General features: G+C 43.0%; 1 protein-coding gene across 4 annotated transcripts in view; it reads left to right on the plus strand.

Moving 5' to 3' along the window:
• The window catches only part of LOC139375295 (3',5'-cyclic-AMP phosphodiesterase 4C-like), a 55,983-nt gene that overhangs the window by 27,695 nt on the left and 2,730 nt on the right, over positions 1-25,558 (plus strand). For 2 of the 4 annotated variants that reach the window (XM_071117148.1, XM_071116978.1), the window contains exons 2-14: positions 2,610-2,801; positions 3,253-3,294; positions 3,897-3,933; positions 4,136-4,265; positions 5,847-5,959; positions 13,988-14,081; positions 17,153-17,331; positions 17,665-17,763; positions 17,988-18,152; positions 23,600-23,699; positions 23,944-24,098; positions 24,457-24,579; positions 25,204-25,386. In XM_071117148.1, the coding sequence (XP_070973249.1) occupies positions 2,610-2,801; positions 3,253-3,294; positions 3,897-3,933; positions 4,136-4,265; positions 5,847-5,959; positions 13,988-14,081; positions 17,153-17,331; positions 17,665-17,763; positions 17,988-18,152; positions 23,600-23,699; positions 23,944-24,098; positions 24,457-24,579; positions 25,204-25,386 (1,612 nt within the window). The remainder of the gene's footprint in view (positions 1-2,609; positions 2,802-3,252; positions 3,295-3,896; positions 3,934-4,135; positions 4,266-5,846; positions 5,960-13,987; positions 14,082-17,152; positions 17,332-17,664; positions 17,764-17,987; positions 18,153-23,599; positions 23,700-23,943; positions 24,099-24,456; positions 24,580-25,203; positions 25,387-25,558) is intronic. The other 2 variants (XM_071117066.1, XM_071117231.1) reach the window with 1 other exon arrangement.

The following is a 25,558-nucleotide window of genomic DNA, read 5'->3' on the forward strand; positions in this document are numbered from 1 at the left end:
TATACACACAGTCCCATATCTGACTGCTTTTGTGAGAGGAGTCTGTGAGTGAAATGCACATCCAGAGGTGCTTGTTGCAGGTGCCCCGGAGACATCTAATAATAGTTCAACTGAAAGTAACTCTGACAAACTACACAGTGCTTTGCAAAGAATCGTGTGTTGGTCAATAGCATGAGAATATGTGCAATTTTTTTATATTTATTTTCTTACATTTTAATTGTTTGACAGTTTATTGCATTGTTAGGAGCTATTAACATTTTGCCACACCCGCTATATCAAATCAAATCAAATCAAATGCAGATAGCCCGGTTAGCCAATGTGCGGGAGCACTGGTTGGTCGGGCCAATTGAGGTAGTATGCACATGAATGTATGGTTAAAGTGACTATGCATATATGATAAACAGAGAGTAGCAGTGGCGTAAAAGAGGAGTTGGGGGGGCACAATGCAAATAGTCTGGGTAACCATTTGGTTACCTGTTCAGGAGTCTTATGGCTTGTGGGTAAAAACTGTTGAGAAGCCTTTTTGTCCTAGACTTTGCACTCCGGTACCGCTTGCCATGCGGTAGTAGAGAGAACAGTCTGTCACCTGGTGTAGAGGTCCTGGATGGCAGGCAGTTTTGCCCCAGTGATGTACTGGGCCATACGCACTACCCTCTGAAGTGCCTTGCGGTCGGAGGCCGAGCAATTGCCGTACCAGGCAGTGATGCAACCTGTCAGGATGCTCTCGATGTTGCAGCTATAGAACCTTTTGAGGATCTCAGGACCCATGCCAAATCTTTTTAGTTTCCTGGGGGGGAATAGGCTTTGTCGTGCCCTCTTCACGACTGTCTTGGTGTGTTTGGACCATTCTAGTTTGAACAGCTGCTAAACTGTGTACACCACCAATAAACATTGATTTGAGTTGAACTTGAAGTCAAGTGAAAGGGTATGTACCGTATGGGGTGAGGGCCTCAGCCTAATGTAATTATATGAGACTCCAGCCAGGGGGCATGGAGTATATTTTGGGCTATGTATAGCCCTCTCACATGTCCCCCATCAATGATAGAGGGCTATTCTTAGAACCACTCTCTCCAACTCCACCTCAGCCCGACCTTGCAGCTGTCGCTCATTTACTGTGGCATCGCCCTGGACCAACTCTCTTCTGGAGTTAGACACACAGATCAGACATACAGTCACATTACTAGTAATCCTAAAGGTGGAGGGTAATGTACTATTAGAACTTCTGCTGTATGTGTAAAGTCACTGCTGGTGCAAAGTCCGATATGTAAAATGTATGCATAGATGACTATAAGTCGCTTTGGATAAAATCGTCTGCTAAATGGTATTTATTATTATTAACACTCCCTGTTCTTGACACATACTGTCGTGTATCCGACTTCCCACCAGAGACTGGGGTTCAATCCCCACGTCCAGCTTTCCCGTTGTTTCTCGCACTTGCCTTTCTCCACCTCTGATCTCCTAACTTAGTCTTAATACATTCTTAAAATATGAAAAGGAAAGTGGAATTGCACTCATCCATCAAACAGACCTCAATGTATTTTCTAGCTGTTCACACTCGCCGTTTTCTGTGTTACGCAAAGAAACTACACATCACACCAAGACACTCACGGGAATCCTTGCAGCGTTCTTGGCAGCCTCCTGGGCCTGACGTGCCTCTGGAAACAGGTTCCCCAAGTCAGCATTATTATGAGATTGGATGGCTATGGATTGATCACCCTGATATTTTTAGGTCAGGGTCTGGCTGCAGGGGTGGATAGGTGCCATAAGCATGCCTGACAGAGGGAGATGAAGAACGCATTGATGACGTACAGTACCTGTCAAAAGTTTGGACACACCTACTCATTCAAGGGTTTTTATTTATTTTTACTATTTTCTAAATTGTAGAATAATAGTGAAGACATCAAAACTATGAAATAACATATATGGAATCATGCAGTAACAAAAAATGTGGTTTTTGTGCAAAGCTATCATCTAGGCAAAGGGTGGCTACTAAAATCTCAAATATAAAATATTTTTGATTTGTGTAACACTTTTTTGGTTACTACATGATTCCATATGTGTTATTTTATAGTTGTAATGTCTTCACTATTATTCTCCAATGTAGAAAATGGTAAAAATAAAGAAAAACCCTTGAATGAGTAGGTGTGTCCAAACTTTTGACTGGTACTGTATGTTGTGAAGTCAGTGCTGACGCTAGTGTGATTTGAGTTAAAGTAATGGGTGTTGGGGGTGGCAGATCACTAAGTCAGCTCATTTTTTATACTCAATATACTGTGTATTAGCAATGATGCTGGCAGTGACTGGTCAATGTTTTTTTTATGATGAAAACTGATGATTTCTGATTCACAAATCTTGTCAGACTTCCATGACTCTGACATCATACTGTACACAATAAATGAATGGACAATGTCGTCCTGTCTTCCTGCTCCGCTGCTCCAGACACCTATTAATATGAATCTTGCCTTCTCTCTACTTTCTCTTCCCTTGATGTTGATGGCTCTTGTCATTATTTTCTGTGATGACAATGCCAGTATGTCACCGCTGAACAAACTGAAAGACACCCATAACATGAATCCAACCCTTCTGCCTCTCCCTTCTCTCCCCCTTAGCTTTGATGTGGAGAATGGGCTGTCGGTGGGGCGCAGTCCCCTGGACCCCCAGGTCAGCCCCATCTCTGGCCTGGTCCTACAGGCCAACTACCCCCACACCCAGCGCCGCGAGTCCTTCCTCTATCGCTCCGACTCAGATTTCGACCTCTCGCCCAAAGCCATGTCCCGCAACTCCTCCACGGCCAGTGAGCTGTAAGTAGCATTGGACCAATGTGATGTGTGATCGTCCTCCTAACACCTTCTCCAGGTCATTTTCTTCTTCCCCTCGCTCTCTTTTTCCCCATCTCTCTCTCTCTCTCTCTCTCTCTCTCTCTCTCTCTCTCTCTCTCTTCTCTCTCTCTCTCTCTCATTCTCTCCCTCTCTCTTTCTCACTCACTATGTTGCTGTTTCTGTGCTGTCTCTCTCTTTGCCTCTTTGTTGCTCTCCCCCACCCCTGATATTTCACTTACCAATACTTCACTTACTCTCTCCATATTTATAATGACATAACTAACCCTTCAACTATGATTCCACATATTTCCCTAAAGACTCAACCTTAAAGTCAATTGAATTAAGTCTAACAGTCTTGATTTGTTGATGTTTGTTTCTGGAGGTTATTTTACCCATGTTTAGTTTAGTCACTGGACTCTCTATGTCTTTAAAGGGAAGAGGGCTTGAAGCACTGGGAAGTCGGTTGGCTGCCGCGGTGAGAGACGCGCGTGACAAATGTTTTCTTTTTTACTTCTCCTTTAAGGACTGTTCCACTTCGCTTGCAGGTTTCAGACACTTCCTCCACTCACCAACCCCTTAACCCCCCCACACCCTCCTGCTGAACACCACCCCACCCATACATACACGCCCCTCAGCCCCTTCCCTCCCAAACCATCCCAAAAAGAAAAACCCCACAGTCCTTGCATCTGAGTTGAGCCTGCTACTGTATGTGTGCTGCATGAATAGCCTGAGGCCTATTATCTTAACCACAGAAAGGCTTGACCCCAAGACAACACATTATGTGCATGATGATTCCCCCACAGCACAGTTCCAAAGGGTAATGTCTGTTTTCCCAGGGTTCTCCCACAGTCAGTTGTGTGCATGTCACTTGTTTTCTCTCTGTGTCCAATGTGTTAACTGATGCAGGACATGAGGGTGTTCAGGTTGCAGTTAAGATGCCCATTGAGTACCATAGAGCCCCATTATATGTATTGTATATTAATATTAACCTTTTAAGATGCTGATATTCTGTTCTTCACCTGTTGGTTGAAGGTTTCGTATCTAACCAAGTGTTTTTTTCTTCTTCTGTCATTTCAGACATGGAGAAGACATGATTGTGACACCATTTGCACAGGTTAGTGCTATGTTCATGCTTTTTCTCTCTCTCGTGTGTGTGTGTGTGTGTGTGTGTGTCTGTGTCTGTGTGTGTGTGTGTGTGTGTGTGTGTGTGTGTGTGTGTGTGTGTGTGTGTGTGATGAATTCCTGATGTTGAGCATTGGAAATCAATTTGAAGGTTATAATGCAACATAACACTACCCTCCAACCTTTCTCTTTAGGTGCTTGCCAGTCTCCGAACAGTCAGAAGCAATTTTGCCTACATAACTCATCTGCAAGATCGGCCCAACAGGCGGCCATCAGGCAGCAACCCTCCCTCCATACCTACCCACACCAAGTCAAGCATAACAGGTCAATATTATACTCATCTGATCTTACCTCTTACATGACTTCACAACAAGAATTTGCCTGTTGTGCCGATTCTTGTTCCATAGTGTCTGCTTCACCCTGTAAAAATAACAAGTTCTCAAGAACTGAAAATACAGACCTACATAAGATTTGTTTGATGCTACTGCCACAATTGCTGTTATTGTAATCTGTCAGCTTTACATTGATAAGGGCAGTGCAGTGAGAATGTGAAGAGGACAACAAAAAGGCATACATTCAACACAATGAGTTTTATAGTCTCTGGTTTGAAATGGAACCAATCTTGATTTAAAAACAGAGCTTGCATTAGACGTTAGTGACTCGAAGTGAAAGACCTCACACAGACTTCTGTCCAGTGATTTTGGGGGTGGCAGGTGGTGAGAGCATTGGACTTGTAACCGAAAGGTTGCAAGATCGAATCCCCGAGCTGACAAGGTAAAATTCTGTCGCTCTGCCCCTGAACAAGGCAGTTAACCCACTGTTCCTAGGCCGTCATTGAAAATAAGAATTTGTTCTTAACTGACTTGCCTAGTTAAATAAAGGATCAATGAAAGAAAAAAAACTGTCTGGTGGGGCCTGATAACTGACCACAGGAGAACATTCCTTGACAATGGGACTATGGTAAAATAAAGAGAAAGTGATCACTACTGAATGGGCCTTGTTCTGAAGATTTGGATCTGGGTCTCAGTCTGGTTCTGGAATGGATGGTCTCTGATGGGCTTTTACTTGAAGAAAGGGAAAAACCGCGCTCAAATCAAATCAAATCATCAAATCAAATTTTATTTGTCACATACACATGGTTAGCAGATGTTAATGCGAGTGTAGCGAAATGCTTGTGCTTCTAGTTCCGACAATGCAGTAATAACCAACAAGTAATCTAACTAACAATTCCAAAACTACTGTCTTATACACAGTGTAAGGGGATAAAGAATATGTACATAAGGATATATGAATGAGTGATGGTACAGAGCAGCATAGGCAAGATACAGTAGATGATATCGAGTACAGTATATACATATGAGATGAGTATGTAAACAAAGTGGCATAGTTAAAGTGGCTAGTGATACATGTATTACATAAGGATGCAGTCGATGATATAGAGTACAGTATATACGTATGCATATGAGATGAATAATGTAGGGTAAGTAACATTATATAAGGTAGCGTTGTTTAAAGTGGCTAGTGATATATTTACATCATTTCCTATCAATTCCCATTATTAAAGTGGCTGGAGTGAGTCAGTGTCATTGTCAGTGTGTTGGCAGCAGCCACTCAATGTTAGTGGTGGCTGTTTAACAGTCTGATGGACTTGAGATAGAAGCTGTTTTTCAGTCTCTCGGTCCCAGCTTTGATGCACCTGTACTGACCTCGCCTTCTGGATGATAGCGGGGTGAACAGGCAGTGGCTCGGGTGGTTGATGTCCTTGATGATCTTTATGGCCTTCCTGTAACATCGGGTGGTGTTACACTGAAATTCTTTAAGTTTTAATGTATTTTTTTAGCAGCAGAGATCAGAACAAACACTCTCTCAGGGCTTTAACAGTAGTCTGACCTTTGGCCCCCTCAGACGAGCCCTACCAGAAGCTGGCCATGGAGACGCTGGAGGAGCTGGACTGGTGTCTGGACCAGCTGGAGACCCTGCAGACCCGTCACTCAGTCAGTGAGATGGCTTCCAACAAGGTGAGCTGTGTTGCTTTGAACTGAGCCTCATCTACTGTAAAAACCTGGGAATGACTGCTTGAAGAATAGCAAAGATATAGGTCTGGTTAATGAAAAATCTGATCTCCATCTACAGTGCATTCGGAAAATAACTTTTCCCACATTTTGTTACGTTACATCCTTTTTCAAAAAATGTATTAAATATAAATGACAAAGCGAAAAAAGTTTAGACATTTTTGCACAAAGTTTTATTTAAAAACATATATATACAGTGCCTTGCGAAAGTATTCGGCCCCCTGGAACTTTGCGACCTTTTGCCACATTTCAGGCTTCAAACATAAAGATATAAAACTGTATTTTTTTGTGAAGAATCAACAACAAGTGGGACACAATCATGAAGTGGAACGACATTTATTGGATATTTCAAACTTCTTTAACAAATCAAATACTGAAAAATTGGGCGTGCAAAATTATTCAGCCCCCTTAAGTTAATACTTTGTAGCGCCACCTTTTGCTGCGATTACAGCTGTAAGTCGCTTGGGGTATGTCTCTATCAGTTTTGCACATCGAGAGACTGACATTTTTTCCCATTCCTCCTTGCAAAACAGCTCGAGCTCAGTGAGGTTGGATGGAGAGCATTTGTGAACAGCAGTTTTCAGTTCTTTCCACAGATTCTCTATTGGATTCAGGTCTGGACTTTGACTTGGCCATTCTAACACCTGGATATGTTTATTTTTGAACCATTCCATTGTAGATTTTGCTTTATGTTTTGGATCATTGTCTTGTTGGAAGACAAATCTCCGTCCCAGTCTCAGGTCTTTTGCAGACTCCATCAGGTTTTCTTCCAGAATGGTCCTGTATTTGGCTCCATCCATCTTCCCATCAATTTTAACCATCTTCCCTGTCCCTGCTGAAGAAAAGCAGGCCCAAACCATGATGCTGCCACCACCATGTTTGACAGTGAGGATGGTGATGAGCTGTGTTGCTTTTACGCCAAACATAACGTTTTGCATTGTTGCCAAAAAGTTCAATTTTGGTTTCATCTGACCAGAGCACCTTCTTCCACATTTTTGGTGTGTCTCCCAGGTGGCTTGTGGCAAACTTTAAATGACACTTTTTATGGATATCTTTAAGAAATGGCTTTCTTCTTGCCACTCTTCCATAAAGGCCAGATTTGTGCAATATACGACTGATTCTTGTCCTATGGACAGAGTCTCCCACCTCAGCTGTAGATCTCTGCAGTTCATCCAGAGTGATCATGGGCCTCTTGGCTGCATCTCTGATCAGTCTTCTCCTTGTATGAGCTGAAAGTTTAGAGGGACGGCCAGGTCTTGGTAGATTTGCAGTGGTCTGATACTCCTTCCATTTCAATATTATCGCTTGCACAGTGCTCCTTGGGATGTTTAAAGCTTGGGAAATCTTTTTGTATCCAAATCCGGCTTTAAACTTCTTCACAACAGTATCTCGGACCTGCCTGGTGTGTTCCTTGTTCTTCATGATGCTCTCTGCGCTTTTGACGGACCTCTGAGACTATCACAGTGCAGGTGCATTTATACGGAGACTTGATTACACACAGGTGGATTGTATTTATCATCATTAGTCATTTAGGTCAACATTGGATCATTCAGAGATCCTCTCTGAACTTCTGGAGAGAGTTTGCTGCGCTGAAAGTAAAGGGGCTGAATAATTTTGCCCGCCCAGTTTTTCAGTTTTTGATTTGTTAAAAAAGTTTGAAATATCCAATAAATGTCGTTCCACTTCATGATTGTGTCCCACTTGTTGTTGATTCTTCACAAAAAAATACAGTTTTATATCTTTATGTTTGAAGCCTGAAATGTGGCAAAAGGTCGCAAAGTTCAAGGGGGCCGAATACTTTCGCAAGGCACTGTATATAGATTTGCACAAGTTTTTTACATTATGAGACTCAAAATTGAGCAAAGGTGCATCCTGTTTCCATTGATCATCCTTGATGTTTCTTCAATTGATTGGATTTGGAAAGGCACACACCTGTCTATGTCAGGTCCCACAGTTGGCAGTGCATGTCAGAGCAAAAACCAAGCCGTGAGGTCGAAGGAATTGTCCGTAGAGCGCCGAGACAGGATTGTGTCTAGGCACAGATCTGGGGAAGGGTACCAAAAATGTTTTGCAGCATTGAAGGTTCCCAAGAACACAGTGGCCTCCATCATTCTTAAATTGAATAATGCTGGTGGCAGCATCATGCTGTGGGGAGGTTTTTCAGAGGTAGGGACTGGGAGACTAGTCATGATCGAGGGAAAGATGAACGGAGCAATGTACAGAGAGATCCTTGATGAAAACCTGCTCCAAAGCGCTCAGGACCAAAGAACCGGGCGACGGTTCACCTTCCAACAAATCTAACCAAATTGTATTTGTCACATGAGCAGAATACAACATTTCACCTTACAGTGAAATGCTTACTTACAAGCCCTTAACCAAAATTCAGTTTTAAGAAAAATACCCCCCCCAAAATAATAATAAAAGTAACAAATAATTAAAGAGCAGCAGTAAAATAACATTAGCGAGGCTATATACAGGGGATACCGGTACAGAGTCAGTGTGCAGGGGCACCGGTTAGTCAAGGTAATTGAGGTAATATGTACACATAGGTAAAGTTATTAAAGTGACTGTGCATAGATAATAACAGAGTAGCAGCAGTTTAAAATAGTCATTTGATGTAGCCATTTGATTAGATGTCTTATGGCTTGGGGGTAGAAGCTGTTTAGAAGCCTCTTGGACCTAGACTTGGCACTCTGATACTGCTTGCCGTGCGGTTGCAGAGAAAAAGTGTATGACAAGGGTGGCTGGAGTCTTTGACAACTTTTTAGGGCCTTCCTCTGACACTGCCTGGAATATAGGTCCTGGATGGCAGGAAACTAGGACCCAGTGATGTACTGGGCCGTACGCACTACCCTAGTGCCTTGCGGTCAGAGGCCAAGCAGTGGTGCAACCCATCATAATGCTCTCAATGGTGCAGCTGTAGAACCTTTTGAGGATCTGAGGACCCATGCCAAATCTTTTCAGTCTCCTGAGGGGGAATAGGTTTTGGACAATGTTAGTTTGTTGGTGATGTGGACACCAAGGAACTTGAAGCTCTCAAACTGCTCCACTACAGCCCGGTCGATGAGAATGGGGGCGTGATTGGTCCTCCTTTTCCTGTAGTCCACAATCAATCTACAAGACAACGACCCTAAGCACACTGCCAAAACAACGCAGGAGTGGCTTCAGGACAAGTCTCTCTCTCTCTCTCTCACTCACTCACTCACTCACTCACTCACTCACTCACTCACTCACTCACTCACACTCACGTTGATAGTGTGAGGATGGAGCAGCAGTCAGCCATGTGCTCTGGTGCCCTGCACCTAGCTGTACTGTCTCTGTCCCCTTAACCTCCAATGCCCGTCCCACTTACTAAGCTCAGAGCTACGGCGAAGCCTCGTCTTTGGCTGATTGCTGTTTGATCTCTTTCAATGTGGGACGTAAGGACTGTCAGTTTGTGATGAAACTCATTGGATAGACTGTAAAGTCCATGGAGAATAAGAGCGCCTCCTCCCAGCTGCCCACTGCACTGAGGCTAGGAAACACTGTCAACCTCTTTTTCGTATCGTCTGAGATCCCCAAAGATTGGAAAGCTGCCGCGGTCATCCCCCTCTTCAAAGGTGGAGACACTCTAGACCCTAACTGTTAAAGACCTATATCTATCCTACCCTGCCTTTCTAAGGTCTTCAAAAGCCAAGCTAACAAACAGATCACCGGCCATTTTGAATCCCACCGTACCTTCTCCGCTATGCAATCTGGTTTCCGAGCTGGTCATGGGTGCACCTCAGCCACGCTCAAGGTCCTAAACGATATCATAACCACCGTTGATAAAAGACAATACTGTGTAGCCGTCTTCATCGACCTGGCTAAGACTTTCGACTCTGTCAATCACCACATTCTCATCAGCAGACTCAACAGCCTTGGTTTCTCAAATGACTGCCTCGCCTGGTTCACCAACTACTTCTCAGACAGAGTTCAGTGTGTCAAATCGGAGGGCCTGTTGTCCGGACCTCTGGCAGTCTCTATGGGAGTGCCACAGGGTTCAATTCTTGGGCCGACTCTTTTCTCTGTATACATCAATGATGTCGCTCTTGCTGCTGGTGATTCTCTGATCCACCTCTACACAGACAACACCATTCTTTATACTTCTGGCCCTTCTTTGGACACTGTGTTAACTGACCTCCAGACGAGCTTCAATGCCATAAAACTCTCCTTCCGTGGCCTCCACCTGTTCTTAAATACAAGTCAAACTAAATGCATGCTATTCAACCGATCGCTGCACACTGTCCAGCATCACTACTCTGGACGGTTCTCGCTTAGAATATGTGGACATTTACAAATTCCTATGTGTCTGGTTAGACTGTAAACTCTCCTTCCAGACTCACATTAAGCATCTCCAATCCAAAATTAAATCTAGAATCAACTTCCTATTTTGCAACAAAGCATCCTTTGCTCATGCTGCCAAACATACCCTCGTAAAACTGACTATCCTACCGATCCTTGACTTCGCGATGTCATTTACAAAATAGCCTCCAACACTCTACTCAGCAAATTGGATGTAGTCTATCACAGTGCCGTCCGTTTTGTCACCAAAGCCCCATACACTACCCACCACTGCGACCTGTAGGCTCTCGTTGGCTGGCCCTTGCTTCATATTCGTTGCTAAACCTACAGGTCATCTATAAGTCTTTGCTAGGTAAAGCCCCGCCTTATCTCAGCTCACTGGTCACCATAGCAGCACCCACCCATAGCATGCGCTCCAGCAGGTATATTTCACTAGTCACCCCCAAAGCCTATTCCTCGTTTGGCCGCCTTTCTTTCCAATTCTCTGCTGCCAATGACTGGAACAAAATGCAAATATCACTGAAGCTGGAGACTCCTAACTTTAAGCACCAGCTGTCAGAGCAGCTCACAGATCATTGTACCTGTACATAGCCCATCTGTAAATAGCCCATCCAACTATCTCATCCCCATATTGTTATTTCTAATGTCTTTGCTCCTTTTCACCCCAGTATCTCTACTTGCACATTCATCTTCTGCACATCTATCACTCCAGTGTTTAATTGTTAAATTGTAAGTACTTCGCCACTACAGCCTATGTATTGTCTTACCTCCCTAATCTTACCTCATTTGCACACCCTGTATATATATTTTTTTATACTGTGTTATTGACTGTACGTTTGTTTATTCCATGTGTAACTCTGTGTTGTTTGTGTCGCACTGCTTTGCTTATCTTGGCCAGGTCGCAGTTGTAAATAAGAACTTGTTCTCAACTGGCCTACCTGGTAAATAAAGGTGAAATAACTCAAAAATAGACCTGTACAATCTGCTACTGGATTTTATTCAACAAAGTTGGTTTCTGCTGGTCACTCGTCTTTGTCCACTGGAATGCCCTACGTCACTTTGCTTTCTATGTTTTGGACACTCATACCGTTGAGTGCATGGGAATGTGTGTGTCAGGATGTCATTTTCTGTTATCCCAGTGCAAACTTCTTAACTGGATGACAAGAAGTGTGCTTTGGTGTACTGTAGGACACAGTATGTATTTGGATGTCAGTGATTTTGCATATTATGTCAGTGAGATTTGATTAAACTGCATATTATTCAGTCTACACATGGCTGTGTGTGTACACACATGCCTGTTCCATTGGGTGTATGTGTGTGAGTGTGATTACAAATCTCTGAGTACTCTACCTGTTCCCTCCTGTATGTCTGTGTGTGTACATGATATGTCTCCTTTAAGAGTGTATACTGTGGTTTGTCCCCTACCCACGTGTCTGATTACATAGGCTCTGCCGAGTCCCCATCAACAGGGGAAATGGAAAGAGAGCCTGGGACTCGACTTCCGCTTTTGGGTGTCAACAAGGCGATGCTCCATCTTAACTCCTCCTCCACATATACTGGATTGGTTGAACAGTGCAGAAGAGAACCCTACAGCTTTTTTTTTATCTGGTCAAGACCAGTATGTAGGGGATTTAGTTTCAGGCGATTCTTTTAGGCCTGCTATGTTCAGTTAGTGATTACATAACGGTTCGAGCCCAGCTGAAAACACTGTTCCAGTCCTTGTGCCCTCCATTGTGATGCACTGAATAGACTAGGGTATGAGGTTGTGTCATGAAAGAAGTGAATGATTGTTTTGTTTTAAATACATATTTTTGGATTCATTTTCTGGTCTTATTGATATAATTGACTACTGTTACTCTATTGATATCCCATGTTACACTTGACTTTTTCTATAACCTGACATGTTATTCAGTATGAGAGGGATCAAGGAAATCACTACTGTCATATTATTTACTTGTTAGTTACTCCTGACACTTGAGTGTGGTGTGAAAAATCACACCAAACAGAATTCAAAAATCTAGTTTATTGCCATTTTGAACTCTCATTTGGTTTTGTTAATTTCAAATTTTCCACATATTATGATAGGAACTTTACTGCTGGTACACTTTTTCTACTGAAGTACAGTTGAAGTCGGAAGTTTACATACTTAGGTTGGAGTCATTAAAACTCATTTTTCAACCACTCCACAAATTTCTTGTTAATAAACTATAGTTTTGGCAAGTCTGTTAAGACATCTACTTTGTGCATGACGCAAGTTATTTTTCCAACAATTGTTTAAAGACATTATTTCATTTATAATTCATTGTATCACAAATCCAGTGGGTCAGAAGTTTACATACACTAAGTTGACTGGGCCTTTAAACAGCTTGGAAAATTCTAGAAAATTATGTCATGGCTTTAGAAGCTTCTGATAGGGTAATTGACATCATTTGAGTCAATTTGAGGTGTACCTGTGGATGTATTTCAAGGCCTACCTTCAAACTCTTTGCTTGACATCATGGGAAAATCTAAAGAAATCAGCCAAGACCTCAGAAAAAAAATTGTAGACTTCCACAAGTCTGGTTCATCCTTGGGAGCAATTTCCAAACGCCTGAAGGATACCACGTTCATCTGTACAAACAATAGTACGCAAGTACAAACACCATGGGACCACGCAGCCGTCATACCGCTCAGGAAGGAGACGTGTTCTGTCTCCTAGAGATGAACGTACTTTGGTGCGAAAAGTGCAAATCAATCCCAGAACAACAACAAAGGACATTGTGAAGATGCAAAACACAAAGATCGTACTTTTTGGAGAAATGTCCTCTGGTCTGATGAAACAAAAATAGAACTGTTTGGACATAATGACCATCGTTATGTTTGGAGGAATAAGGGGGAGGCTTGCAAACCGAAGAACACCATCCCAACCGTGAAGCACGGGGGTGGCAGCATCATGTTGTGGGGGTGCTTTGCTGCAGGAGGGACTGGTGCACTTCACAAAATAGATGGCATCATGAGGATGGAAAATTTCGTGGAAGCAACACCTCAAGACATCAGTTAAAGCTTGGTTGCAAATGGGTCTTCCAAATGGACAATGACCCCAAGCATACTTCCAAAGTTGTGGCAAAATGGCTTAAGGACAACAAAGTCAAGGTATCGGAGTCGCCATCACAAATCCCTGACCTCAATCCTATAGAACATTTCTGGGCAGAACTGAAAAAGCGTGTGCGAGCAAGGAGGCCTACCAACCTGACTCAGTTACACCACAAAATTCACCCAACTTATTTGTGGGACGCTTGTGGAAGGCTACCTGAAATGTTTGACCCAAGTTAAACAATTTAAAGGCAATGCTACCAAATACTAATTGAGTGTATGTACACTTCTGACCCACTGGGAATGTGATGAAATAAATAAAAGCTGAAATAAATCATTCTCTGCTATTATTCTGACATTTCACATTCTTAAAATGAAGTGGTGATCCTACCTGACCTAAGACAGAGAATCTTTACTAGGATTAAATGTCAGGAATTGTGAAAAACTGAGTTAAAGGGTATTTGGCTAAGGTGTATGTAAACTTCCGACTTCAACTGTATGTTCTACTTTCCACACTGTATTTCCATGTATGAACTCGTGTCACTGATGCTTGTCATTGTGTCTGATCTTGTTTACCAGTTCAAAAGGATGTTGAACAGAGAGCTCACCCAGTTGTCAGAAACCAGCCGGTCAGGAAACCAAGTCTCAGAGTTTATCGCCAACACTTTCCTAGGTGAGTGACAACAGCACTCTAAGTATGGTTCCTGAACTGGCATTGCAATGGCTAGGCAAGGTATTCATTTAGGTATTCATTCCTACTATCAAATAAGAATTGATGTAAAGCATTCATCCTGCTCAAAAGTTGGTACATAAATACAATATTTATTCGCTTTATAGGGCATTATACAGCTCTACAAATGTAGTCATAGATGTTTATGAGCAGTGCCTATGTTTTGTATTATTATGCATAGCTCATAAGGCATTATACTTGTGCTTATAATGCATTATGAATTAAAATATACTTACAAAATTACTACAGCATGTTTTGTATATAATTAGTTGGAGTAGTGAACAGGCCAACATACATACTGCATGACATCATGTAGTATGTGGTTGCAAAACTTGGCATTTGTCATGCATGTCTGCTGGCCTATTAGCCAGAATGTTAGAGGAAAGAGAAGGGCTTCCAAAGGAAGCAGGCGGCAAGGCATTCCTGGACATGTTGTCTGGCGTTGCTATGGAGACGGTAATATTATTAGACTGCCTTTTGCGTCAATACCACTGATATTGTGGCGGAATGGAGCTTCACCAAAATGCTTGAGAGAAAATGGAGCCTGAAAATAGATGTCCATTTGACATGATTTGGTTTGTTTTGACGTTGGCTGGGATCGGAAAGGAGAACTATGGCTTTGGGTGAAAGGAAAAGGAAATATTGAGAGATTGGTGAGACCGCTTCACTTGCTGTGGTGTGGTGGCAGATTGTGTGTCCTCGAATTGATATTTGCATGCTTCGGATCTGGGATTATGATCTGTCTTCTCATATTTGCCACTGTCTGACTACCAGGAGTCATTATTGGTTGAGAGATGACATTTGCTGGAGAGTTATCAGTTGAAGCAGTATTCCTAGTACTAGTTTAATTGATTTCTCACTTGATTTGTGGTGGAAATATCTTAGATTAGCTATAGTTCGTAAAATAAACAATCAACTGTTAATTTTCTTTAGTTTTCAGTGTCTAGCATGTAAAACTTGTTGCAGCTAAGGGACTACACAACATAACAATACATTAATTGCTCTATAACGGTGACAAACAGTGCCCACAAACTGTTAGGGCCTACATAAAGATGTCCCAACAGCAGAGCTTTCTTTTCAGCACCATGGAGTGAATCCTTACCACCGTTAAACCTGCGTTGTCTGGCAGCAAAACAGTTAATTCAGCGTCATTTACTGCCTTTTCAAAAAACATAGCTGATATGGCTGACTTGCCTAAACAAATGTGGTTTCTACTGATAATTGAGATGTACAAACTATGGCTAAGGGAACGATGAGTGGATAAGAGGCCATCTGTAATTTTGATTAAGACATTAATGAGCGAGCAAAGACGGACGTGGTCAATATAACTATTTGTTCAGCACAAAATTCAGAACATGGGTCATTTTTACAGTATTCTCCCTGTACACCAAGTCAGAACTGTAGGATAAATTAAGGGGGAATATAAGCAGACAAGGAAAGCTCTTACAAATATTTGATGATTACATTTCTCAAAAAACGGTTATAGGCTATATGTGCACCACTAAGTCAGAACAGTAGGCTACGTTATGAGGGTAAAGGGACCAAATTATTAGGGTGAGGCACATGGGCTACTAACAGCTTACTACACAACAAACACTTATGTATACAGTAGCTAAGAAAGTAATACTATCTCCCTGGCATATAACATAATTTATGCAGCAGCATACAATACATTTTTGGATTCACCTTGTTGAGCTGTGCTCACTTGAACGGGATGGTGGCGCGGCGGTCCTTTTTGTGGGCAAATTTTGTCAGTAAAGTCTGGCATTCTCTGGGTTTATGGTGCTTTCAAGCTAACTGGGAGCTCGGAAAAGAACAAGGTTGAATCATGACGTCAGTTATCTTCAGGTCGGAGCTCTAGAAAGAGGCCAGGGTTCCCGACTTGGATGATCGTTCAAAACGTATTTTCTCAGTCAGAGCTCATTCTTTTCCTGAGTTCCCAGTTATTTTAAACTCACTGAAGTCTGAGGTTTCCCGGTTCAGAGTTTCCAGTTGTTTTGAACACGACAGAAGTCATGCTGGATTGACAGCATGGCCAGTATATTCAACATTTTCTGAACCATGGTGTTGCATGTGCATGTTTATTCTTTTAATCTTGGAAAAGAGACCCTTAAACCAAAACTTAGACCACACACCCTCTCCACTGAATAGCAGGCTAGTGATTGCTTTGCAATGCTTGCAGTTAGCCACTGATTCCTTCCAAACCACTCATTGTTGAATTAGAAATGTCCAACTTGTTGTGTAATGTTGATGGCTGATGAGCACCGATACGTTTTATTTATCATTTCTCTTCATATGACAAGGATTGAAAGGGATTTTCCAATAGATTGTCGATTTGATTCATGATGATGACTGCTTGTCTAGCCTGCTAGCTAAGATTTTGAAAGTATGATGTTGACATGATCAGTCTAATCAAAGCTACGGTAGATATAACGTGATTTGACTTCATTTTTTCTGTGACCAATTAATTACCTTGAGGCTTCTTGGATGGGCATGTCTAATGTAAATCTATGGCAGCATCCAAGGGGCTTGAATTGTTGAGCTCCACTCATAGATTTTGCGGTGAAGTAGTGTCCCCATGAGTGACAGAAAACTGAACCAATTACGGCGCAACTAGCGAACATTACCAAACCCTACATTCTGTATATTCTGCTGGCTTGCACCACCACTACAGAAAGCACTGAGCTAGGCTGAAGCAAAAAGGACCATGTTTGTATGCAGCTTTATTAACAAAATTATTATATTTTTTACATTGTTTGCAAACTGACATGTATTATTGTCAGTATTATTATTTTTTGCTAAATAGGTGGGGCTCATAACATGAATGACAGGTTGCTACTCCTCCTATATATTAGTTGAAATAAAATAAATAATCTACCTGCCTTACTAGCTGGCAAATAGTCAGGGCTCCCCTCCTAACACCAACACAGCCACAGTCCAATGGGCATATATTTTTTTCAGTCTCTCTCTCTTCTGTCTCTCTCTCTTCTCCCTCTCGCTCTCTCTGTCTGTAGAAAAGCAGCATGATGTGGAGATTATGTCTGGGCCTCCTAAGGAGAAAGACAAGAAGAAGAAGAAGAGGCCCATGTCCCAGATCGTTGCAGTGAAGAAGCCTGCCCTCAGCCCCAGCCTCACCCCCACCCAGATCCCCCGTTTCGGGGTCACTACCCTCCAGGAGGGCTTATTGGCCACGGTGGGCGGCACACACACACACACACACACACACACACACACACACACACACACAGACTTACAGGTGCACATTGTCACGCTGAAGAATGGCTAAGTTACTTTAATGCTTATTGCTTGGCCTTTAATGTTGTAATATAATGTCAGTGAAGTATTATTGCCAAACTTGTCACGTCATCTGGAGGGCCGCAATGGGAAAAGTATTATACTTTTTGTGCCATTCTCATATCTTTTGTTATGCATGTTACAAAAAGTTTAATATTTCTTATTTATTAAATACAATTCTGCTTAATTGCCATATCAGACTTTTTCTCACTTTATTGTGTTGTGGTTCTAGGAATTTGAGGAGATCAACAGATGGGGTCTAGATATTTTCAAGATCGCTGAATACTCGGGGAATCGGCCTTTGACAGTGGTCATGTACTCCATTTTCCAGGTATGAGTCTACAATTCCAAATGCATCTCCTCTGTTTGTACATTACAGCAGCCAAATGTAGCATTCTTTAGCATTCCTTCCAAGACATTTGAATCTTGGTGTAATGGCCAAGGGTTTGAGTCCCGGTCAGGGCTACCCCAAATACACTTCAATACTTTACCAAACGTTTGTTACATATTTGCTCTACTCTTGTGAGCCTGGTTTCTGTTGCTGCCCAACCTCAGGAGCGAGAGCTGCTGAAAAACTTTAAGATCCCAGCCGACACCTTCATCACCTTCATGATGACCCTGGAGGACCACTACCACGCCGACGTGGCCTACCACAACAACATCCACGCTGCCGACGTGGTACAGTCCACCCACGTTCTCCTCTCCACCCCTGCCCTGGAGGTATGGAAAACTCCATTATGAGGAAGATTAAAGGATGATGTCCATCCATATTCTATATTATAATCTAGTTGGTAGACGTGCCCTGTGCATATCTTTGGATTTGATCAAGTTTATCAGTGCATATTGAGGTAGAAGGGGTTTGTTCATGGTATAGAAAGAAAATATGAGGTGAATAGAATGTCCCCACGCTACGTGTTAATACTTAGTAATACTTCAAATCAAATTGTATTCGTCACATGCACCGAATACAACATGTGTAAACCTTACAGTTAAATGCGTACTTACAAACCCTTAATCAACTGCAGTAATGCAGTTTTAAGAAAATACAAAGAAAAGTAAGAGACAAGAATAACAAATGATTAAAGAGCAGCAGTAAATTACAATAGTGGGGCTTTATACAGGGGGTACCGGTACAGAGTCAATGTGCGGGGGCACCGGTGTCTTGGTAATTGAGGTAATATGTACATGTAGGTAGAGTTATTAAAGTGACTATGCATAGATAATAACAGAGTAGCAGGAGCGTGGGGGGTGGGGGGGGGGGCAATGCAAATAGTCTGGGTAGCCATTTGATTAGCTCTTCGGGAGTCTTATGGCTTGGGGGTAGAAGCTGTTTAGAAGCCTCTTGGACCTAGACTTGGCGCTCCGGTACCGCTTGATGTGCGGTAGCAGAGAGAACAGTGTATGACTAGGGTGGCTGGAGTCTTTGACAATTTTTTAGAGCCTTCCTCAGACACTGGTATAGAGGTCCTGGATGGCAGGAAGCTTGGCTCCAGTGATGTACTGGGCCGTATGAATTACACTTTGTAGTGCCTTGCCGAGCATTTGCCATACCAGGCAGTGATGCAACCCGTCAGGATGCTCTCGATTGTGCAGCTGTAAAACCTTTTGAGGATCTGAGGACCCATGCCAAATATTTTCAGTCTCCTGAGGGGGAATAGGTTTTGTCGTGCCCTCTTCACAACTGTCTTGACGTGCTTTTTGTTTATTTTTATTTCACCTTTATTTAACCAGGTAGGCTAGTTGAGAACAAGTTCTCATTTGCAACTGCGACCTGGCCAAGATAAAGCGTAGCAATTCGACACATACAACAACACAGAGTTACACATGGAATTAACAAAACATACAGTCAAAAATACAGTAGAACAAAAGAAAACAAAAAGTCTATATACAGTGAGTGCAAATGAGGTAAGTTAAGGAAATAAATAGGCCATGGTGGCGAAGTAATTACATTATAGCAATTAAACACTGGAACGGTAGATTGGCAGAAGATGAATGTGCAGGTAGAGATACTGGGGTGCAAAGGAGCAAAATAAATAAATAAATAAATACCAGTATGGGGATGAGGTCGGTAGATAGATGGGCTATGTACAGGTGCAGTGATCTGTAAGCTGCTCTGACAGCTGATGCTTAAAGCTAGTGAGGGAGATGTGAGTCTCTAGCTTCAGAGATTGTGCTTGGACCATGTTAGTTTGTTGGTGATGTAGAGCTCTCAAACTGCTCCACTACAGCCCCATCGATGAGAATGGGGGCGTGCTCGGTCCTCCTTTTCCTGTAGTCCACAATCATCTCCTTTGTCTTGATCACATTGAGGGAGAGTTTGCTGTCCTGGCACAACACGATCAGGTCTCTGACCTCCTCCCTATAGGCTTTCTCATCGTTGTCGATGATCAGGCCTACCACTGTTGTGTCATCAGCCAACTTAATGATGGTGTTGGAGTCGTGCCTGACCGTGCAGTCGAGTGAACAGGGAGTACAGGAGGGGACTAAGCACACACCCCTGAGGGGCCCCCATGTTGAGGATCAGTGTGGTGGATGTTGTTGCCTATCTTTACCACTTGGGGGTGGTCCATCAGGAAGTCCAGGATCCAGTTGCAGAGGGAGGTGTTTAGTCCCAGGGTCCTTAGCTTAGTGATGAGCTTTTGAGGGCACTATGGTGTTGAACGCTGAGCTGTAGTCAATGAATAGCATTCTCACATAGGTGTTCCTTTTGTCCAGGTGGGAAAGGGCAGTTTGGAGTGCAATAGAGATTGCATCATCTGTGGATCTGTTGGTGCGGTATACAAATTGGAGTGGGTCTATGGTTTCTGGGATAATGGTGTTGATGTGAGCCATGACCAGCCTTTCAAAGAATTTTATGGCTACAGATGTGAGTGCTACGGGTCAGTAGTCATTTAGGCAGGTTACCTTAGTGTTCTTGGGCACAGGCACTAGGGTGGTCTGCTTAAAACATGTTGGTATTACAGTCTCGGACAGGGAGACATTGAAAATGTCAGTGAAGACACTTGCCAGTTGGTCAGCGCATGCTCAGAGTACACGTCCTGGTGAATTTTGACCTGTTTAAAGGTCTTACTCACATCGGCTGCAGAGAGCATGATCACACAGTCGTCCACAACAGCTTCATGCTCTCATGCATGTTTCAGTGTTACTTACCTCGAAGCGAGCATAGAAGAAGTTTAGCTCATCTGGTAGGCTCACGTCACTGGGCAGCTCTTGGCCGTGCTTCCCTTTGTAGTCTGTAATAGTTTGCAAGCCCTGCCACCTCTGACGAGCGTTGGAGCCAGTGTAGTACGATTCGATCTAAGTCCTATATGAACGCTATGCCATAAATGTTAGCAACACCTCCGCATTTGTGGGATGCGCGGGAGATATGTTCACTAGTGTAGCCAGGAGGTGCGGCCTCATTTAACACAGTCAATTCATCAGGCTTAAGCCATGTTTCAGTCAGGCCAATCACATCAAGATTATGATCAGTGATTAGTTCATTGACTATAACTACCTTGGAAGTGAGGGATCTAACATTAAGTAGCCCTATTTTGAGATGTGAGGTATCACAATCTCTTTCATTAATGTCAGGAATGGAGGAGGTCTTTATTCTAGTGAGATTGCTAAGGCGAACACCGCCATGTTTAGTTTTGCCCAACCTAAGTCGAGGCACAGACACGGTCTCAATGGGCAAAGCTGAGCTGACTAAACTGACTCTGCTAGTGGCAGAGTCCACTAAGCTGGCAGGCTGGCTAACAGCCTGCTGCCTGGCTTGCACCCTATTTCATTGTGGAGCTAGGAGAGTTAGAGCCCTGTCTATGTTCGTAGATAAGATGAGAGCACCCATCCAGCTAGGATGGAGTCCGTCACTCCTCAACAAGCCAGGCTTGGTCCTGTTTGTGGGTGAGTCCCAGAAAGAGGGCCAATTATCTACAAATTCTATCTTTTGGGAGGGGCAGAAAACAGTTTTGAGTTATAAGACTCATCACTCCCTCTAACTGGGAAGGGGCCAGAGACAATTACTAGATGCTGATACATCTTTCTACCTGATTTACACACTGAAGCTATGTTGCGCTTGGTGACCTCTGACTGTTTCATCCTAACATCGTTGGTGCCAACGTGGATAACAATATCCCTATACTCGCTACACTCGGCAGTTTTAGCTTTAGCCAGCACCATCTTCAGATTAGCCTTAACGTCGGTAGCCCTGCCCCCTGGTAAACAGTGTATGATTGCTGGATGATTCGTTTTAAGTCTAATACTGCGGGTAATGAATTGAAAACCCAATGACTAGGGTTTTCAATTTGTCAGAGCTAATGGTGGGAGGCTTTGGCGTCTCAGACCCCGTAACGGGAGGAGGTAGAGACAAGAGAAGGCTCGGTCTCTGACTCCGATTCGCTGCTTAATGGGGAGAACAGGTTGAAAGTTTCTGTCAGCTGAATGAGCGACACCGGTTGAGCATTCCTACAGCATTTCCCTCCAGAAGCCATGAGAAAGTTGTCCGCCTGCAGGGACCGTGCGAGGGGATTTATACTACTATCTGTACTTACTGGTGGCACAGACACTGTTTCATCCTTTCCTACACTGAAATTACCCTTGCCTAACGATTGCGTCTGAAGCTGGGCTTGCCGCACATTCTCCTGTATATTATGAGTACAGCGACTGCAATTAGAAGGCATCATGTTAATGTTACTACTTATCTTCGGCTGGCGGAGGTCCTGACGAACCACGTCCAGATAAAGCGTCCGGAGTGTGAATGTTGAATGAAAAAAAGTTGAGTGAGTGAAAAACAAAAAATATAAACGGTAATTAAAAGTAGAAATCGTAAAGTTGTCAGGTAGCAAAGTAAGTTTATCAACAAAACGCACAGCAGCACATAAACAAGTCTGCAAGTTGTGACCAGAAATGACGCAGGAAAGCAGGCTGATGGATCAACAATCCATGGCTTCTGGTTGGAGTATGTACGTACAGTCACTGTGGGCACGATGTCCTTGATGCACTTATTGATATAGCCAGTGACTGATCTGGTGTACTCCTCAATGCCATCGGAAGAATCCTGGAACATATTCCAGTCTGTGCTAGCAAAACAGTCCTGTAGTTTAGCATCTGCTTCATCTGACCAATTTTTTATAGACTGAGTCACTGGTCCTTGCTGCTTTAATTGTTGTTTGTAAGCAGGAATCAGGAGGATAGACTTATGGTTCAGATTTGCCAAATGGAGGGCAAGGGAGAGCTTTCTACGCATCTCTGTGTGTGAAGGAAAGGTGGTCTAGAATGTTTTCCCTCTAGTTGCACATTTAACATGCTGATAGAAATGAGGTCAAACTGATTTAAGTTTCCCTGCATTAAAGTCCCCGGCCACTAGGAGTGCCGCCTTTGAATGAGCATTTTCCTGTTTGATCATTGAGTGCGGTTTTAGTGCCAGCATCGGTCTGTGGTGATATGTAGACAGGTAAGAGAAATACAGATGAAAACTCTCTAGATAGATAGTGTGGTCTATAGCTTATCATGATATACTCTACCTCAGGCGAGCAAAACCTTGAGACTTCTTTAGATATCGTGCACCGGCTGTTGTTTACATGAATGCATAGGCCCCCGACCCGTGTCTTACCAGAGGCTGCTGTTCTGTCCTGCCGATAGTGTATAACCTTACAGCTGTATGCTCTTAATGTCGTCGTTCAGCCACGACTCAGTGAAACGTAAGATATTAGTTTTTAATGTCCAGTTGGTAGGATAAACGTGCTTTCAGTTCGTCCCATTTATTTTCCAGCGATTGAACATTAGCTAGCAGGACGGAAGGCAAGGGCAGATTAGCCACTCGTCGCCTGATCCTCACAAGGCACCCTGATCTCTTTCCGCGAAATCTGTTTCCTTCTCCAGCGAATAACAGATATCTGGGCCTGGTCGGGTGTCTGTAGTATATCCCTCCTGTCCGACTCATTGAAGAAGAACTCTTTGTCCAGTTTGAGTTGAGCAATCGCAGTTCTGATGTCCAGAAGCTCTTTTTGGTCATAAGAGATGGTATCAGCAACATTATATACAAAACAAGTTATGAACAACGCAAAAAAACTAACAAAATAGCATGGTTGGTTAAGAGCCGATAAGGCGGTAGTAAACCCCTCCGGCACCATCACTCATCTCTTGCAGTAATAGTAACAAAAAAAGTGTCTGTTTTTTATTTTCAGGCTGTCTTCACTGACCTGGAGATCATGGCTGCTCTGTTTAGCAGTGCTATACACGATGTAGATCACCCCGGAGTGTCCAACCAGTTCCTCATCAACACAAGTCAGTTCCATCCCTCACTAGCAATCTCACTCATTAGATCTAATTAAAGGATATGTCCTTTGGAGCAAAATGTGTCTGGCCTCTACTACTGTGAAGACTACATTATAGCGTCTGTAAGGTGGAGTTTGATCTCTGGATAAATTGTTTATTCCGTTATTTTGAACCTAATGAATATGTTTTTGTAGTTATACAGGGGAGTGCCTTGGAATTGTTGTTGCTTTACTAATGGGTGTTCCACCTGTAGATTCTGAGCTGGCTCTGATGTACAACGACGCTTCTGTCCTGGAGAACCACCACCTGGCTGTGGGCTTCAAGCTGCTACAGGAGGACAACTGTGACATCTTCCAGAGCCTCAGCAAGAAACAGGGGCAGTCCCTCAGGAAGATGGTCATCGACATGGTGAGGCACTGACCGAATGAATTGGAATTTAATAGAAATGAAATATTATCTACACTCCTCCATGTTATCATAGTTAAACATAATGAATGAGCCGACATCATAATGATATGGCCATTTAGCAGACACTTTTCCCCAAAGTCACTTACATTTCACACAGTGAAAGAGTATATTCAGTATCAAAACCACAACACAACCCTGGATGTAGGCGGCACCATGCTCTAACCCACTGACCCTTTGGAATTAGTGACTGAAGTGTGATTCATTGGTATTGCCATAGAATTTCTAAACCCATAGGCCCAACATAAGCAGTTTCTACATAATGTTCATACTAAAAGATGTTTGGTATTGTCCTCTGCAGGTGTTGGCCACTGACATGTCCAAGCATATGAACTTCCTGGCTGACCTGAAGACCATGGTGGAGACCAAGAAGGTGACCAGTCTTGGAGTGCTGCTGCTGGACAACTACTCAGACCGCATCCAGGTCAGAGTTCATTCCTAGAGTAGACACACATACAGTGACTTCCTCTTCTCTTCTCCGTCTCACACATCTGCATTTATCTGAATATTGTCGCTGTCTGATGAAAACCTAATAACTTTATTTGCCAATTATTATTGTTTTTTAAATTTATTGAAAGCAGTAACTCCCCACATTGTACTCTGAACATGAATCTAGGACCAATAAAGTGTATTCAAAATAGCTTCTGAAGTGTCATAATTCTATGTTTGTTCATGGGAAAATATGGAAATTCAATATCCTGAAAATGTTCTGTTTTAGAGATGAGAGGTTTTCATCAGACAGCGACAATATGTGGATACAGGACAGGTGAAAGCAATTTGAGGGGAGATGAGGAAAGAAAGCCACTTCAGATCATTGAGATGGACGATGGTGTTGAGTCTGAACTGTCTACTGGAGACAAGTGTGATGAGTGCAGTTGTCTAAAATAACTCAAGACTTCATAGTGTCATGTACATTCAAGGTTTCTATATAAATGTCTGAAATATAAATGACAAAATCAATATGAATAAAAAATAATATACTTCTTCAAAAAATATCTAAACAACAGATAAACCAAGAACTAACATGGGCCTCCCTGTGTGTCTCCAGGTCCTTCAGAACATGGTTCACTGTGCTGACCTCAGTAACCCCACCAAGCCGCTGGAGGTCTACCGTAAGTGGACCGACCGCATCATGGTGGAGTTCTTCACCCAGGGGGACAGGGAGAGGGACAAGGGGATTGAGATCAGCCCTATGTGTGACAAACATAATGCCTCCATCGAGAAGACCCAGGTACTGTACTGTGCATAGCGTGCATCCAGCCACACGAGGCATGCAGGCTCTCTTACACATGCAGACACAAGAATCTGCATACCCACCCGCAGGTCTCTGTCACTGCTTAACAGACTGTTGCTGGCAAATTATTGTCATAATGTCTGTTGAAACCCACCAAAACAGTGTGTGT

This window comes from Oncorhynchus clarkii, chromosome 1 (assembly GCF_045791955.1).
Source record: "Oncorhynchus clarkii lewisi isolate Uvic-CL-2024 chromosome 1, UVic_Ocla_1.0, whole genome shotgun sequence".
NCBI classification, from domain to species: domain Eukaryota; kingdom Metazoa; phylum Chordata; class Actinopteri; order Salmoniformes; family Salmonidae; genus Oncorhynchus; species Oncorhynchus clarkii.